Here is a 17,314-nt window from a genome sequence, read left to right as displayed (position 1 = left end):
GGGAGCTAGATATGGCCAAGTCTAGGTGAGGTCACTTCACATTCTACGTTGGCAAGTTCAGGCAGTATGAGCCAATCTGATGGGAGAAGATGGTCCCGACTCCCCACCCTTCCCTGTCGCCTCATCTTTGGCAATGAGACTTTATAGCTCCTCCTACCAAAAGATGGAGTTGATTTCCCCCACCCCTTGGGTGTAAACTGGCTTTGGGACTTGTGCTAGAGGACAATGTGCCTTGTTCCAAGCTTGGGTCTCTAAAGTCTGGCATACTTCCTCTCTCTTTCTTTTCTCTCGGGCCTCTGTGACTGCCCTGTGGTACAAGTCTGGCCTATTCTATAAAGTATAAGAGAATGTGTGGGCAACAGAAGGTCCAGCACTTCCAGTCAAGGCCTCCAACGTATAAGAGCCCAGCTGATCCTCAGCTAACTGCGGACACAAGAGGAGGCCCGGCCAACATCAGCCGAGCCTGGTCTAGACCAGAGGAACTTCCTGGCTGAACCCGGTCCAAATTGCCAACCCAAAGAATTGACACATTATTCTTATTCTAGGAAGAATACTCATGGTTGAAGGCACTAAGTTTAGGGTAGTATACTCTGTAGTAATAATGAATGAACACACAGGGATTGATTGATCCTGGGTTGCCAGTGGGATAAGAATTTTAGAAACTCCAGCATTCCCCAGCAGCCTTGTAGAATGTTAGGTTTCATGGCTGGCGCTCAGATGGTTTGTTATTCAACTTGGTCTATCTGATTGTTCCCTCCAAGTAGGCAGTTAGTGTCTTAAGAGCGAGGGCCTTGTCTTTTCCTCAGACACAGCACAGAGCCCTACATGCAGTTAATGGTTGTGTTCCACAAGTGAGTTTTTCCCTTTGTGGTGGGACCTCCCTTCCTTCTGACTGGCCAGCACACAGCAGGCACGGAGCTTGACCAGCAAAGCTGGGATCTGCTTGGAGCAGAGGAAAACAGGGAACTTAGGAGAGAGACTATGTGACATCCGGGTCAGAGGTATTTGGTGAAGATGCCTGACGGGCTCTGTAGAGTCTAGAAATTTGTCCAAGTGCTTTCCTGCCTGCTTTCCTGGCCCCCTCCTCTGCCACCCACGGGTTACAGCCTGCCATGGAATTTGCTTTCCTTGCTGGACTGGAGAAAACACTCCAGGACTGAATACAGATTTTTGGAGGCATTCTCTAGACGGTAGAAAAGGAGACTGCTTCAGGTGAAGAATGGAGCAGCTTTGGGGAGCATCTCATACTAGGCATCAAAAGAAATCCTTGTGGATCTGTCTAGTTATCAGAGTCTGTTTCTAGAACCTTCCAGGAAGGATGGTGAGAGCATCCTGAACTTCCTCAAATCATCCTGATAACGGGTTATTCTCTATGTCCTGGACACTATACTAAATAAATGTGGTGGCGGAGACAGGTAGGCCAGGTCTACCTCATGCCAAATCTGGTTTGCTTTTCTACTGGCCCTCCTGGGCCTCTTGGGGGTTTGTGTTTCAGGAAACTCCATGGGTTTCAGCTTCCAGGAAGTAACACACGTCGAGAAATCTTTTTTAGCACACGCTCCAAGTCCCTCGACCGGGATTACCGTGGTCTGGACCCAGGGTCTCTCGGAAAAAGCTCCGCGTTGGTGCGATGGGGACTCTGCAGCTGCTTGGTTAAGGAGCTTGCCAGATGTGCGGAACGGAATAAAAATCTCCGGAATGCTGTCCCTGTTGGCGTCATCCATCACCGTGGCACAGACGGGTCCTCCGAGGGCCTCCCCCAAGCCCCAGCCCTGTTGGCCCGTATTTGACGCTTCCCATCCAGCTGACAGGGCAAGCTCAGCCGAGACCCTCACTGGCAGGCGGCAGGACAGCTGATGGATGGGCTTAGCTTGTGTTGCTGGGCAGAGCCCAGCCAGCTTTGAAGAGGTATTTCCGCAGGCCCGTTGGCTGTCACGGCACCTGCTTTGGGGAGATGAGCGGAGTCTTTGCTGTTTGATGGCCCCCTCCTCTGCCACCCACGGGGGACTGTGGCCCAGGCGCCTTCTGCTCCCGCCAAACCCTCGCCATGTGCTGTGTCCAGCAAGACCAGCTACAGAAGCCGCTTGCCTGTGGACACTGGCATGGTGTTTCCTTGGCCACGCTGCTCTCTAAAGCCAGCTGGGATCTGACAAATTCCATCAAAGCACCAGAGCAGACACGAACGGGGCATTTTTAAAACCTAACCTGCTCTGTAGAAAGGCCCAGCTACACATCTCACCCCACTCCCTAGCCAGAGGTCGACCGAGCACCTCGAGACGGACTTGGGAGCCCGAGGATGGTGGGCTCCAGCGTCCCTTCAACTACTCACCAAACTGACAGAAGCTATTGACAGAGTTCTTCTAGAGCCTAGAATTTCAGAAGGTTAAATCCAACACTCTCCACTCCCTCCTAAGCAGCCTGTGTTTAAAGCTGGCTAGTGATGGAGAACATACTACCTCCCAAGGGCCCAACAGCCCATTCAGATTTTTTTGATGACTTTGATGGTGAGGAAGTTCTCCTGTTTGCAGACCAAATCTGATCCTATTGCTTCTAATCTCTTTCATTAAAGCTAAAAGCCTTGTGAACACAGAGGCTGATTCCTCCCTTTACTGTGATCCATGTTTCGTGGGGCCACTGCTTCCAGTTGTTCACGTTGTTCACTGCACAACTTCAGTGCCAGAGTGTCAGAAACTCATGGTCACTGTAGATGTCTTCCACAATTTTCTGGAAGATGGCAATACCGTGTCTTGGGGTAAAGATACCTCTTAATTCCCAAAGTTGACCTCGTGGACTAGGGGCGGGTCTGCTTTTCAAATCCTTGAAGAGAATGAGGTTTCTGGACTCCTCTATGCTCCCCACCCACTGTGTGACCCCACAGTTCTGGAGCTCCATCTGTCTGACACCTGGTAGCTGAGTGGTGTGTGCTGAAGGCCACGGAGGGGGCAGCTCTCCCTGTCCCCTTGGCTTTGGACCCCCTGAACTCCAACATGTGGATGCTGATGTGGGCAGCTGGGGGAGCCCCCCTGAAACACAATTCCTCCAAGGACTAAATTATATGTTGTTGAGTTGGACAGTCTCCTTTGCACTGGGGAAAGACATAGACACTTTCAAAAGCCACATGCCATGCTCAATTCCACAAACATCCCCTGAGCATAATGAGTGGACAAAGATCAGACATCATCTGTCTTGAGCCAGCCACGGCTTTGCTGCTGTCACATGGATTTTGACCAAGTTGTCCCCACCTTGACTCCAAATACGCCCTTGACCCAAAGTTCAGACATGACTGCCATCTCCATGTGCTGTCTCCCTGGCTATGGTCCTCTGTGGGGTGACCAGCACAGGTCACCACCAGTGGCAATGCCAGTCTCCGCGCTGATGGGAGTTTTGCGTAGCATTTTCTCCCTTCGGTCTTGGAGCAGAGAAGGGAGACTTGGACCCAGAGTCAAAGACCAAGATTGGATGATGGCAGAAGGCGCAGCTATGCTTGGCTTGGGCACAGCTGAGGGCACCGGGCAGTGGGTCATTGTTGTGGATGCTGGTGGGAGGCCGCCACAGGGGCAGGTCAGCCTGGGGACTGCCTGCGTGGCACAGCACAGAGGACCTGGCTCCCCACCCAAGGGGTGGAGTGAGTTGGGATCCAGGGTGGGCCTGCAGGGGGCCAGTAAGTGCCCAGTGCCACCCTGGCTTTGCATTGGCCTTTTCATCTCATCGCATCTCTAATGGTCTGTGTGACCTGTAGCCTCCCCTCCCAGGGCCTCGATTCCCTTCTCTGTAAAATGAAGAGATTTCACTGTACCAGCAATTTTTCCCTTGGGGTCCTGACAGGGGACCAGAGGTATCCATGGGTAACTCAGAATTGAATAAAGCATGGTGTTTGTGCACAGAGACACAAATATCGGGAGTGCATTTTTCTGGGAAATTTCTCGAAAGGGGTCTACAACACATCTGAATCATTTGAACCCTGAGCTTGTGACAGCACTTACGTGCGTGGGCCCGCTTTCTTCCATCCCAGAACCAGCCTGTGGTTTGTGAGGAGCCCCAGGGCGATCCACACACTCACCTGGGTCCGGGTCGAGGAGTAAAGACATCAGGGAGAACTGAAAACAAAACAAAACAAAACAAAACAAAGATAAACCCACACAGGGCTGAGCTAGGTCAAGTCAGCTGACTGGCTGATGCTTCCCTGACTTATGGGGCTCGTGCTCACCTGCTCTCCTGCTGGGGCCTGGCTGCCCAGGTGTGGACAATCTGTCCATGATAGGGATTAGCATGGATTGAGCATCTCCTGTCTGCCTGATTGTGCGTTGCTGCATCTCATTCTTATAAGAGCCGTCTGAAGAGGCTTTTGTCTGCCCATTGACAGATGAGAAATTTGAGGCTCAGAGGTCACACAGTTGTGATAGAATTCAGATTCACACTCAAGTCTAGGTGATGGTCTTGGTTGACAGCTCCTTGGACTGGGGATGGACACATGCTTAAAACTCTCCAGTGGCTTCCCATTGTTCTTAGAATAAAATACAAACACCAGCCACAACTTATAAACCTCCTTCCATACCCTTCCCTTCCACTGACACTTACTAATCTCCAGCCACACGTGGGTTCCAACTAGCACTAGCCAAGCTCCCCTCACCCCAGGGCCTTTGCACTTGCTCTTCCTCCTGCTTGGAAAGCTGTCTCCATGACCATCAAGGTTCCAGCTTAAATGCCATCTTCTCAAGGAGGACTTCCCCAACTCCCCTATGGGTATGACCCCTCCCTCATTGTTTCATCACTATGTCCATTCATTTGCTCCACAGTTCTTATTGCGACACATAGTTTACATCTGTTTATCTGCACGCTATCTGTTTCTCACATTGCTTCTGTCCTCCAGAAAGGCAAAGACCTTGTCTGTTTCATCACTGATGTATTACCCCATACTGAGCATAGCGCTCGGCGCACGGCAATCCTCAAAGAGTTTTTGCTGAATAAATAAATAGTGTTATGAACAGTTCCTTCTAGAATGCAGTACTTACCGGAAAAAGAAAGCATTACTCATTTAATAGCTGGAACGTTTACTTTTACTTAATTCAAGGGTCAGCAAACTAAGGCCCCTGGGGCCAAACCCGGAAATGTGGCTTTACAAATTGAATTTGATTGGGACGCAGCCATGCCCGTTTTTAAGTATTCTTTGAAACCTCTTTTGTGCTATACCATCGAAGTCGTGACAGAGACCAGACAGCCCCAAAGATTTCCTATCTGGTACTTTACAAAGTTTGCTGCCCTCCTATTTAAAAAAAGAAGTTTCTAGCCCCTGACAGGTCTCCCTTTGGGTCTTAGCCACCAAAAAGTTGTGGTCAATGTGGTCATCCCTTTGGGTCTTAGCCACCAAAAAGCTGTGGTCAGTGTGGTCATCTTCCCAGTACCCACATCAACCTTCCTCTCCCTGAAGTGGTAGTTTTGATTTTCTGTTTTACTGTCAGCCTCTTTAACCATTTTGGGAATTAGGCAGATGGACAATAAATTAGAAAAGACAGGAAGAAGAAAGAATGCGTCCTGATGGGAGGTACCGAGCATACAACATCAACATGTGGGATTCTTGACAAAAATGCTTATCCTGTGTCTGTCCATGAGGAATACGACAGGTGCAGACAGTGGCCATTTCAACAAAACAACCAGCCTTGACCCTACAAAAATGTCAGTGTGTGTCATAAAGACTAAGAAGTTGGGAAGGCTGTTTTTGTTTTTGTTTTTTTAAATGAGACCAAAGAGACCTGACAACCCAATGCAGGGAGTGATCCTTGATTTAAAAAAGAGAAAAAGCTATAAAAGACATTATTGGGGCAACCGGGAAACCCAAATATAAACTCATATTAAAGAATATTAGTGTATCAATGTGGAACTTCTCGAGAATGATAATGGCATTGGGAATATATCTGTATTCACGCTCAGTGTGTTGTTCCTTCCACCCTCTGTAGACTGGACAACATCTACCACACACAGCTGAGGAGGGGGGTAGGTGCAGAGCGCTGAGGACGTTGGCTCTCTGGACGATGCCTGTCCCTGTTTAATTGCCTCGCGGCCACCTGGCTTGGTTTCTGCAAGGAATGAGACAAAGGCTGGGCATTTTGTTTGGGAAGGGGGTTCCGAATGGGGAGCCTGACAGAGGAAGGCTGAGTTCGGGTCTCAGGGGGTATTCCCAGACCCCTGGTCTTGGGGTCTTGAACGGGGAGCATCTGATGCTGACCCCTCCAGGCTTGAGGGGCAGGGTGGTGCCAAAAGAGGGGTATGAGACAGCGCCAGATGCCAACGTTACCCCTCCTGCCAATTCTGCCTTGATCCTGTCCCTTACCGCACCTCAGCTTCCCTCCATGGAGCTCATCCGGAGCTTGTCTACCCATTATTTGCCCAGCCCAGAGGCGGTACCACCTGAATTCTCCCATATAAACTGCCATGCCTGTTCACTGTCGGCCCCGAGAAGTGGGCAGGACAGGAGGGAGGACTTGGAGGAACAGATTTCCTCTGCGCCCAGTGCGGAAAAGGCCCTCTGACACCTGTGCCTGGGCCAGAGCCCCCAGATCGCGGCTCTGACCCGGACCAGGAGGCCTGGCCAGATGCTGCGCCGCCCACAGCCAGCAGGTGGCAGACGTGCCCTTTCCAGGAGCAGGTGCGGGCGCTCTGAGGGTTCCCGAACAAAAAGAAAGGGGGACCTTTCTGGGCTGGGGGCCCTGAGGATCCCACTGGGTCTCGCAGAGTCGGAAGCTGCTGCAGTTCAGCTGTGCAGCCTCGGCTGTGTGTCAGGGGGTGCCAGGGATCCGGAGCCGGCCCACTCGTTTTGTGAATCACTGGGTCCTCCAGCAGAGGCCGCAGTGAAATGCAGAAACGGGGTGCCCAGGCACAGGCTGGGTAACTGGGGCTCCAGGTGGGAAAGGCCGGACCAGTGGTCATTGTTTACGCCGGACGTCTGGATCCTGAAACTAACCTGGGTGGCGGGGCCAGGGGACTGGGTGGGCACAATATTTGCCTCTTTTCATCCCATGGTGGCATTCCATTTTTCCATGGTGGCGGGGAAATGAAACAGCTCCTAATCCTGGGACTGGAAATCCAAGGAGGAAGACCCCGAAAGCAAAAGGATTAAGAAGAAAGAGGAGACAACTGTTGTATCAGTCGACGTGTGCTGACAGCTGACAGTGTGCCAAGTGACGGATGTGCGTTTGGTCTCACTTGCTGTACACAATCCTTGGTCATTGAGGTTCTATAATTATGCCCATTTTAGAGGCGAGCAAACAGATGGGCAGAGATTAAGCTGCCCAGAGGAGCTCGGCTGGCCCACTGTGCAGCCAGGATAGAACGGGGCCGGCCGGCCGTCAGGGTCCTTGGTCTTAATCTCCATTATGACGGGGGATGAGGGCGCCATGGCAAGCATTTGCTGGGAAGGAAGAATGAAGAAGAAAACAGAAGAGCTACCTAATTCGGAGAGAGGCAGGGCATGGAACTGGGTGATGAGATCAGACCCCTGTCCTGTCCCAGGAAAGGCCTGTTCAGACTAGCCCAGGCCTGGCAGGACACAGAGAGGGCCAGCGGGCACCAGTGACAGCTGCTGAAGGTACAAAAGTCAGCTCCAGCCTCGCCGGTCCACTGTGGCTAATGCAGCTCAACGCACATCTCCCACCCAGCTTGGGGGGCCTGCTAGCCACGGCCAGCTTCTTCCACCACTTGTATTCCTTGTCTCAAAAGGGCTAAAATAGCAACTTCTAGTGTCTTCTAGGCTAAGGTTGGTTAGTGGGAAAGATAAAGAGGGCAGAGAAAAAGATACTGTCTCTGAGTCTTACTGATTTACGGTGTAGTCTCCTTGGGGGTGAGGAGCATTGAAGTCTAATCTGCTTTGTCCTCTCTTTAATCTAGTTTAATCTTTTTCTAGACTATTTCAATTCTGGTTCTTCCCCTACCTTTCAGAACTCTAGATCTTCTAGAAAACAAACCAAAAGGCAGAAGCTAAAACCCTGAGTCGATGAATTCCAAGCTTGGAAAGCAGAAGATGGGAGATGGGGAGCTAGACCTGTCCCTTGGGGCCAGAAGCGTGGCTTGGTGTGAACAAACAACAGAGAAACCTTTCCCCGGGTAGGTAAAAAATGGGGACCCTGATTCCACCATCCCTTCCTCTTGGATGTTCTACCACGACCTGGTGGTAGATCAATGAGGAAGAATTGCATTTGTCCCGGGGGCAGCTGTGTGGGAGAGAAGTCTGCCCTGTGGCCAGGTGAAGCCGCAGCCTTGGGACTGGAAAGGGAGCCAGAGGCAGGAGTGCGCAATTCAGCAGGCCAGTCCTCACTGTTGGACAAAGAGCTCAAGGTCAGGGTGAGAGGAGGCAGTGACAGAGGACAGAGGTTGTTAGGATTCCGGTCACCATCCCAACTATTGCCCCATACCTTCCCCACACTGGGACTCCTGCTCCAGACAAGCGAAGTGATGAAATTAACAGTTGTGCAAAGCCACTTACACCTCCCCCCACCAAAAAAAGGAATAAAATACGCATAACCCAGTACTTTTTAACTTGAACCGTTTGTAAGTGGGCTATTCAGAAACATTAGCCACATTTCTGTTGTGCCTAACGGTCTCTGCTCTCTTTTTTTTTTTTTTTTAAGATTTTATTTATTTATTTGACAGACAGAGATCACAAGTAGGCAGAGAGGCAGGCAGAGAGAGAGAGAGAGAGAGAGGGAAGCAGGCTTCCTGCGGAGCGATCCCAGGACCCTGAGATCATGACCTGAGCCGAAGGCAGCAGCCCAAACCACTGAGCCACCCAGGCGCCCCTGGTCTCTGCTCTCTTTACCCAAAACTTTCTCATCATCCCCAGCAGAAAGTCTGTAGTCATTAGACAACAACGCTTTCCTCCCTGCCCACAGCCCACCTGCGTTGTCTTTTCTGTCTCTAGATTTGCCTACTCTACGTACTGCATATGTGTGGAATCCCAGGGTCTGTCCTTGTGACTGGATTTGTTTCACGAGGCATAATGTTCTCGAGGTTCGTGTTGATAGCGTATATCCAAATTTCATTCCTTCAAAGGCGGAGTCGGATCCATTGTATATGCATTTGGTTTATCCCTTCGTGTGCTGAGGAACACGACTTTAATCGGAAGCCCCCGGCAAGGAGGCAAGGCTCTAAGACAGAGGGAACATAGGGAGGCCAAAGAAGAAAGCCCTGTCTAGTTGTGTGGGTGGGTGGTTTCCTTCTTGGGAGCCTGGGCGAAGCCGGACCATAGTGACCAGCAAGCTAGCACTGTGGAGAGGAGCGGGTCTAGCGCCTTCTTGTAAGGAGGAGGAAGCTAAGGCCCGGGGTGTTGGAGTGTGAAGTATTCCTTTAAGGACCTGAGCTGACTGGGGCAGGGGAGGGACTCAAGACCTGACCGCCTTTTTCTGAAAAGGCCTTTTTTCTGAAGTCAGTCTCCTGTGCCTGGCTTGGAGGCGCTCTGTACAGCTTCTCTGCTTTCAAGCTCAGAGCTGTAGAGCCCACCGAGCCCCCCACCCTGGTAAGTAGGGGCTGGACTGACTTGTAGCTTCACGTGACAAGCAGAGAGGGGGTGGGGTGGAGGGAGGAGTTCCGTGGCAGTTGTCATTCTTGGCTGGAGAGCTGGATGGAAATTCAGATGCCGGGGCTCGATCTGCAGGTGTCTTATGTCTCTGGGTCTGGAGTAAGCCTAGAACATGAATTTCAAACCAGTACCCAGGTGACTTTACCCTCAGCCTCACTTTGATTGTATCTGCCTTAGGCATGAAGCTCCTGGCCAAGGAAACAGGAGGCTGATATTTGCTCCTATGCAAGGCATTGGATCCCCCCGTGCCTCAGTTTTCCCAATTGTAAAACTAAAAATTTCCTTGCCTTGATGTTTTATTCAAGGGGATGCGGTTGCTCCCGGGGAGTGTAGTTTCAAGGAATTGGGGAGGATTGAAGGTTAGAGAGTAAGGTCATTCGGGATGGGGAGATTGCATAAAAACACTCCTTTCTAGATGTGATATGCAGTTGGAAGGCCCTTGGAAAGGCAAATGAACAAATAAAACAAAAGAGTAGGATGGGTCTGAGGCCGGCCATAGGAGCATAACCCCTCAAGTTAACCTGGGCCAGTTGGCCTCAGCAAATAGCTCAGGGGCTCAGAAAAGGAGCTTCCCACTGATGGGAACCCAGTCCAGCCCCAAAGCTGTGTCTTCTAGGCGGGACCCAGGGATCCCCAGGCTGATGATGTGGGCGGTGCTTGGCCAGGGCGTGGCAGCCAACACAGCAGGAGGCTGTCACTCTCCTCCCAATTTTACTGTCAACCCTTCCAAAGCCATCCCAAAGAAAAACTCGCTGGAGCAGGTAAGTCTCTACCCTCTCCCCCCACCCCCCATGCTAGTCCCCCCTTCCCACAAGGAGAAAGCAGGCTTGAGGCTCTGGCCATCTATGTGACAAGTGTAGCCAGTAAGAATTCAATGACATCATTTTCTGTGATTTTTGTTTTTCCATTTATAGTAGTGACAATTTCCTCTAAAAATAAATCTATCGAGATAGAGAAAAGGTAAGTATGTGTAAGGAACATATTAAGAAACGGGCTTGGGCTTTAACAAGATTTCATTCATGAGTAAAGTTTGAAAACACTGAACTGATTGGTTAGCCATCTGGCAAGCCTCGATGCTTCTGGGGTTAGAAAGAAAAACTTTAGGGACTGTGGAAGTTGCCTCCAGGTGGGAGTAACTTTGTCGTCTGCTGGAAGCTGGAGTCTGAGACCACTGTGTCTTTTGACGCCTTCCACACCACACTGAACGTTCTCCTTTGTTCTTGGGTAGCCCCTGACCTGGCCAGCCTCTAGCGCAGGGGTCGTGAGCTTGGAACTGGGATTGGGCAGACTTGGGTTTGAATCTGAACTCTGTAACCGCGCCCCACCCCCTGCCCAGCCCCAGGTGGCCGTCTACAGCATGCTGATCATTGAACTTTTCTATAGCTTAGTTTCTTATTTGTCCAATGAGGGTGACATGGTCCCGAACTTGTGGGGCTATTGGGAAACTTTAATGAGATCATAAGCAGTAGGCACATGATAGCTGATACACGGTAGAGACTTAGTAAACTTAATAAATGGTTGCCACTATGATTATGATTATTAGCCACTGTTGTCAATGAGTTTGAGTTTCTTTCTTTTTTTCTTTTTCTTTTTTCCCCCCTTCCTTCCTTGCTTCCTTCTCTTTCTTCTTCCTCCCTTCCTTCTTCTTTCTTCCTTTCTTTCTCTCTTGTGGGCATGACTGAGGAGGGTTCCCTAAGCATAAACTCTTTCTGGGATATGTTTGTTGGGTCAGAGGCACTTCACACCAACCCCCCAACCCCCACCCCTTCATTTTTCCTGGGATCCTTGCCAGGTCCTAAGCCAGAAAACCTTGTTATATTAATTATGAAGAAAAGCATGTTTTATTTAAAATCCCGGCTGCCGAATATTCTGCCATGCTGTTTCTCTGTGACAGCAGCATGGCTTTTGCATTTAGGGAACCCTAATGAATTTCAAATATAAATATATCTGTGCCTATCTACACATGCGATTTCCTGCGACCTGATTTCCCTAAATACCAGTGCACACCGCCAAAGCTAATGAGTTGAAATTGTGCTTTGGATCAGTCAAAAAAATAAAAAAATGTATGAGAAGCCGCAGTGAAATTCAGTCGCTCTCTTTTCTATAAGTCTCTGTGTGGGTTCCAGCAAGAGAGAGGGATGTCCCTCCTGGGTTTGAAAGAGACTTGAACATTCTGGAACACTGAAGCTTAGAAAGGGGTGGCCTGTATCTTCCCATCAAAGGCCTGGTTTAGTCCTGGGGGACGTGCAGGTTTGGATGCTCAAATGAATCAGACATTGAACCCAGTTATGTGACCATACAAAACTGATTCCAATTCTTCAACATCCACACTGTTTCTGCGTCATAACAGACAAACAGGGCTCCCTCTTGTTTCTTTCTCTCTCTCCAAGCTAGAACCCATCAGATAATGAACATCTGTCAAGCAAAAAGGTGTCAACAGTAGAAAGTGGTAAGGCCTATGGACTCGGGGGCTTGAGTTTCCTCTAAAAATGAGAGCAATAGCCCCTCATCTAGTTGGTGCCAAGCAAGAATGTGAGCCCCATGTTACTAAAATGTTTTCAAGAGAAGCTGGGAATTTATATTTCTATGTAAAATGTTCTGATTTGCAAATGTCACCTAGCAATTGAAAGGAAATTAGAATACTCTTAGGCTGACCTTCTACCAACCAAATAAAACTCAGGCTGTGAGCAGAATGTACCCCAAGTTGCCAATCTGAAGACTCCAGCCTGTTCAAAAATTTCTGCGGTGCTCTGCCTGGGAGGAGAATAGAGTTCTGGAGTTCTTAGGTCTAAACGCTAAGGTTTAAAATATCCAGAAGTGGGAGCAAACACACTGGGGAGAGGAAGAGCCATTGTCGTCTGTCCTCTCTGGGGATGGGCTGAGCTAAGTAGGTCAGGCCTGAAGAAGCCTTGTCCTCTGGCTTCTGACCCTGAAAGAGGTCAAATTCTACTATGACCAAGACCAGAGGCACCCCCAAATCACCCAAGAAGCAGAGCAAGAAGAGATTTCTGAACCCTGGATGGCGGTGCCCATGCTTCACGGAGTTGAGCGGGTTTCCTGTAATGAAGGAGGTGTTGGGCAGATCTGGGCCTCAATCCTGGCTGGGAAGTTAGTTGAACAACTTTGGGTCTGATTCTCACCCATCAAATGGGGACAACCCTACAAGGCTGTGCTGGTGACAGATGTTCATTAAGGAAAACCAAATGTAGCTCCAGCCAGGAAGAACCCATGGCTGCCTCTCTGGTGTTGACGGCCATCACGTTTGACCTATACATCTTTGGATCATGGGTATCTGAATAAAAATCTAAGTTAGATGAGCTCATAGAGAAGACATTATAAGGTTTGCTGCATGACCTAAATTCAAGGGAGAGTGTCTACACATCCTTCCAAAGGATAGTGATCACAGGCCTTGTGAATGCTTTTCTCTAAGTTCCAGAAGCACGTGGAGCCATTACACCCTAACCAGTACACAGACTCCCAGTTTAAGAGATTCCTGTTCCCACACAAAGGACCATGCCCCTGAAGCTCTGTGGACAGAAGAAATCTCATCTTTAACCGGGGTCCAGGCAAAAGACTTGCTCCAGACAGTGGACAGCAGCCCATAGTCTAGAGCTCAGCTCTGCCACTTCCCAGGGGTATGACTTGAGGCTAAGCTGTCCATCATCTCACCAGTAAAATGGGAGCAATAAAGGTACCTTCTTCTCTGGGTGTTTCCCGAGATGAACTAAGCCACGGGAAACACAGAGCCCAGCTCACAGGACTTCTCATTAAATGATAGCAGTTGGTTATTATTTTTAGCTATGTGGGGTAGAAGACGCTCCCCAGCCCATCTGGCTGCGTGGCTTCCTCCCTGCAATGATCTCCCAAACTCTCCAAAGCATCTGAGCAAATTGGCCACTTTCCTCTGGATGTCTGTGGCCTGGCCCGTGGAATGCAAGCCGCCTTCCCAACCACCTGTCTGGCACACATCTGGGGTAAGAAAACATTCCAAAGCCCTGAATCCTCTCTCTGGAACTGACTAAGCTCATTGCCTGAAGGCTATCTCTCATATTTTCTCTTTTATCCATTATTGACTTATAATTTCATTGCTAACCCTAAAAATTCACTGGGGCTTACAAAAAAGGGATTTGGGGGGACCATCATCATTTTGTGAATTTCAAACAGACTGCATCAACCCTCTCCTTGCCTGCAAACTTTAGGCTCTATTTCTTTCTGATGGATACTTTCTCTGGGCCCCATGTGCACCTCTGATAATTTCCACCTCTTCTTCTAGACCTGTGCAATTTCTGCTGGGCCTCTGCCCCAGACATCCAACAAGCAATCAAATGAGGTGAGGGCTTGAAGATTTGTAAATTGCAACCCCAGTGCACATATACAAGTCATCACTGTGAAAGAGAATTCTCTCAGAGGTGAGACACCTGACAGGTTAATATGGGGCTAAGGTAAGTGTCTGAGGACAGTTTGCCAAAAGGGAAGGAGAGGCTCTTCTTTTTGAAGTATCGATCAGAAAACCTAAAACTGAACCTGCTTCCTACAGGAAAAACTCTACGGAGTAAAATGGGAGATAAAATGCAAAGGTATTTCATAAGATAAAGAGAGTATGACTTTTAATTCGGTTCCTGTCCCCTCTTCCTTCTCTACCCACCAACACCCTGCCCTGATGCACAGCCCAAAGGAGCACATTCTTTGATTTTTATAGAGAAGTTGTATTCATTCTGGAAATTTTGAGGGAAAAGAGCTAACATTTATGGAAAGGCAATGCATTGCCTCATTCAATCAGCCGTGGCCCTCCCCAGATCAGTAAGAGATTATCACTTGGTTTGCAGTAGAAGAAACTGAGGTTCCGAGAGATTATGTTGCCTGCCCAATATCCCACAGCTAGAATGTAGCAAAGCTGCGACTCAAGGCACTGGCTCCCAGACCCACACTCTTGCCTAAACCACATCCAGGAGGGAACTCCAGAAGACCCTGCTTCTGTTGATGGCCCCTCTCCTGCGCCCATAGAGATCCAGTCAGTACTTCGGGACCACAATGGCACATAGCAGGACCCAATTTCTCCTCTACCCCTCTGCTCCCAAATGCCTAGAGCCCCATGCAAGACTGTTGGATGGCATTTCCTTTCCCTCCTCACCACTACCTCCCTTGGGTCTCTTCTTCCCCTTCCTTCCCCATCTACTAGGGTCCTGTGAAAAGAGAGAAACAATATCACCCACGTTTCTCCAAAACGAATTCGTCTAAATAAACTTATGGCTGGCATCGTATGCAACCGACAAGATTTTCCTCTAGAGCCAAATCACAGGGGATCTTACCATCGTGTTGCCTGAAATGGCCAGAAAACTGTGTCAGTCTGTCAATAGGTACTAGGAGAGTCAATGGCTTTCAAAGGCATCTCAAAGGGTTCTCCAAGATCCACCCCAGATCACAACCCACTGTCTTAGCAGATTTTCTCACTCAGTCCCTTTAGTTGGAAGGTGCTCACAGAGACTCTCCTTCAAGAGGGCTCAAGTCAGTTGCATGGCCCATTGGAATGGAATTCTCAACAGCAGCAACCAACGTCCCAGGTGTGCATTGACGCTTACAATCAAGCCATATACAACATGGCAACACCAGCCCTTCACAACTGAAGTTTCTAGTCACTCCTGGCCCTTTGGTCCTCTTCATAGCCTCAGTCTCTCCACTACAGATATTTGAAAGCAACACTTACCCCGATGGCTGTCTTCCCTGCTAGAACCATTAACAGCAGAATATGGAGAAGAGACATGCTGGCAAACATCTACGCAGTCTAAGAACCCTTGCGTGGCCCGACGCACAATTTCTTTTGTTGTCTGTGCCTTTGGGGGGGGGAAATGTCGGTCTCCAGGGATTCAGGAACACATGAAGAGGATGCCAATTATTAACTAGGCATCAAATACTGTTTAATGTTTAATGTTTTGCAAACCAACTATCTTGATTAAACAAATGGTGACTTTGCAGCTAGGCTGAGTCACAGGGGTGGTTTCTTTTCTGGGGAGAAAGTCTCCAAAGAAAGTGGCAGAGTTCAAGAGCCCTGGCCCCTGCGTGCACCCCGGGGGCCTCTGAGGGTTCATTGCAGAAGGTCCGAGAGTTAACTACCATCCTAGTGGCAGGATGAAAGCCCCGGCTCGGGTAAGGCTTCTGCTATAGGCCTTGGCCATTGCTGATTCAGACAGAATGTTAACAGAGTTCTGATTCATCAAATCTCAAACAGAATTAAGGCATGGATGGGCTCCTAATAACATCACACTTTCTATTCATGAAAGATAAAGGATGCAAAACTGCTATTGACAAACATTGATTCTGGGCTCTTTGAAGCACTGCCCATGGTTGCTTGTTGGCTTCAAAAGTTTTCTTTTAAATCTCATTACATAAGGTTTTTACTTTTTAATTATTTTTTTTTCCCCTTTCATTGGAGTCTTTCTTTGATCAAGAGGGTGAAGAAACCACGATGCTCTCACTCGGCCCCGTTGCTCCCTCTGTTCCTTATTTAGCTACGCTGGGTTTCAGGGACGACTATATAAGGCAACGTTACCCATGAAGCGTGGGTTCTCAGGAACACAATTGATTTCTTTAATAGGCATCATCTTGAGCTCTTGTAATCACCTGATTGCCCGCAGTAATCTATGGAAGGGCTCCAGGAATCCTCCCGCCTGAGTTCTGAATCCAAGTTCTGAAACCTCGTTGCCAGCCGAGGCAGGTGCTCCCCTGGCCCTTCTGCTCACCCATCCGCCGTAACATATTTGTCACACGTGCTCGGACAGCTGCGTGGCTGCTTCCAGCTTTGGAAGCCAAGTTGCTAACCAAGGAAGGCCCATAGGAACCAGCCCAGGAGAAGGCCAAACTCAAGGCCTTGGCCACCAGATGTCCTTGGAGGACAGACCAAGTCGCACCATTTTATCTCCTAAATAAGTCCAAATTTGTCTTCTTTTCTCTACTTATTTTGTCTCCAGCTATTTTAGGCAGCCTTCAACTCACTCTTGGTCAGCATCCACCTGACCTCTAGGACAGTGGAAAGTATTTTTTTGGAAAGTTCTCCTTCTGGAAAGTTCTTTTTCTGGAAAGTTCTTCTCTGGACTCACCCTATTCTTCCCCTAATCTTTACTCCACGCTAACTCTTTTCTTAACTCCAACCCTAATCACTCTTTAGCAAGTTTACTTAGTTAACGCACCTAGTTCATGTATCTTTCTGGTCTCAACACAGACATGACTTCCTCAGAAGCCCTGTGTGTACTTTTCCTTCCTAGCCCATAGCGAGGTCGCCCTTCTGTGCCTGCATTGCTGTGTCATTAATCCTCGTTCCCCACTGTCCCCACCAGACTGAAAGCTCCTGAGGGCAGGCATTCTGTTTTGTTTGCCATTGAATTCTTAGCATAGATGCCTGGCACTTGCCTGGCCCACAGTAGGTGTTCAATAAATGTATCTTAAATGAAAAACAACTCTGTTAAAATGACAGTTGGATACCTTATAACCAGGACCCCTAAAATAGCAGCGTTAACTAAGGTATTTGTGAAATTTTAAACACACTCCAACCTGTGCTTGAAGACTACATTAATATCCGTCAAATATGCCCCAGTGATCCGCCAGGAGCAGGGCACTGGCGACGCAGGGACAGAGCTGGCAGACACGAACTTGGCTCTTGAGGAACAGACGTTCTGTCTGGAGACAGGGACAATGGAAAAGTGAGCAAGTTCATTTTAGTTAGTGATTGGTATGAAAAAGGAAGGGAACAAG

At 49.0% G+C, this 17,314-nt stretch overlaps 1 protein-coding gene across 1 annotated transcript in view; it reads right to left on the bottom strand.

The window, feature by feature from the left end:
• The window catches only part of HABP2 (hyaluronan binding protein 2), a 32,345-nt gene extending 16,923 nt beyond the window's left edge, over positions 1-15,422 (bottom strand). Inside the window, exons 1-2 of the mRNA XM_082721453.1 lie at positions 15,273-15,422; positions 4,061-4,097 (exon numbers count right to left, since the gene is read on the bottom strand). Of these exons, the coding sequence (XP_082577579.1) occupies positions 4,061-4,097; positions 15,273-15,341 (106 nt within the window). The 5' untranslated portion in view covers positions 15,342-15,422. The remainder of the gene's footprint in view (positions 1-4,060; positions 4,098-15,272) is intronic.
• Positions 15,423-17,314: the final 1,892 nt, after the last annotated feature.

The sequence above is a fragment of the Mustela nivalis genome (genome assembly GCF_964662115.1).
Source record: "Mustela nivalis genome assembly, chromosome: 2".
NCBI classification, from domain to species: Eukaryota; Metazoa; Chordata; class Mammalia; order Carnivora; family Mustelidae; genus Mustela; species Mustela nivalis.
The sequence above is the reverse complement of the archived record's forward strand: the minus strand, read 5'-3'. Positions and strand labels throughout refer to the sequence as shown.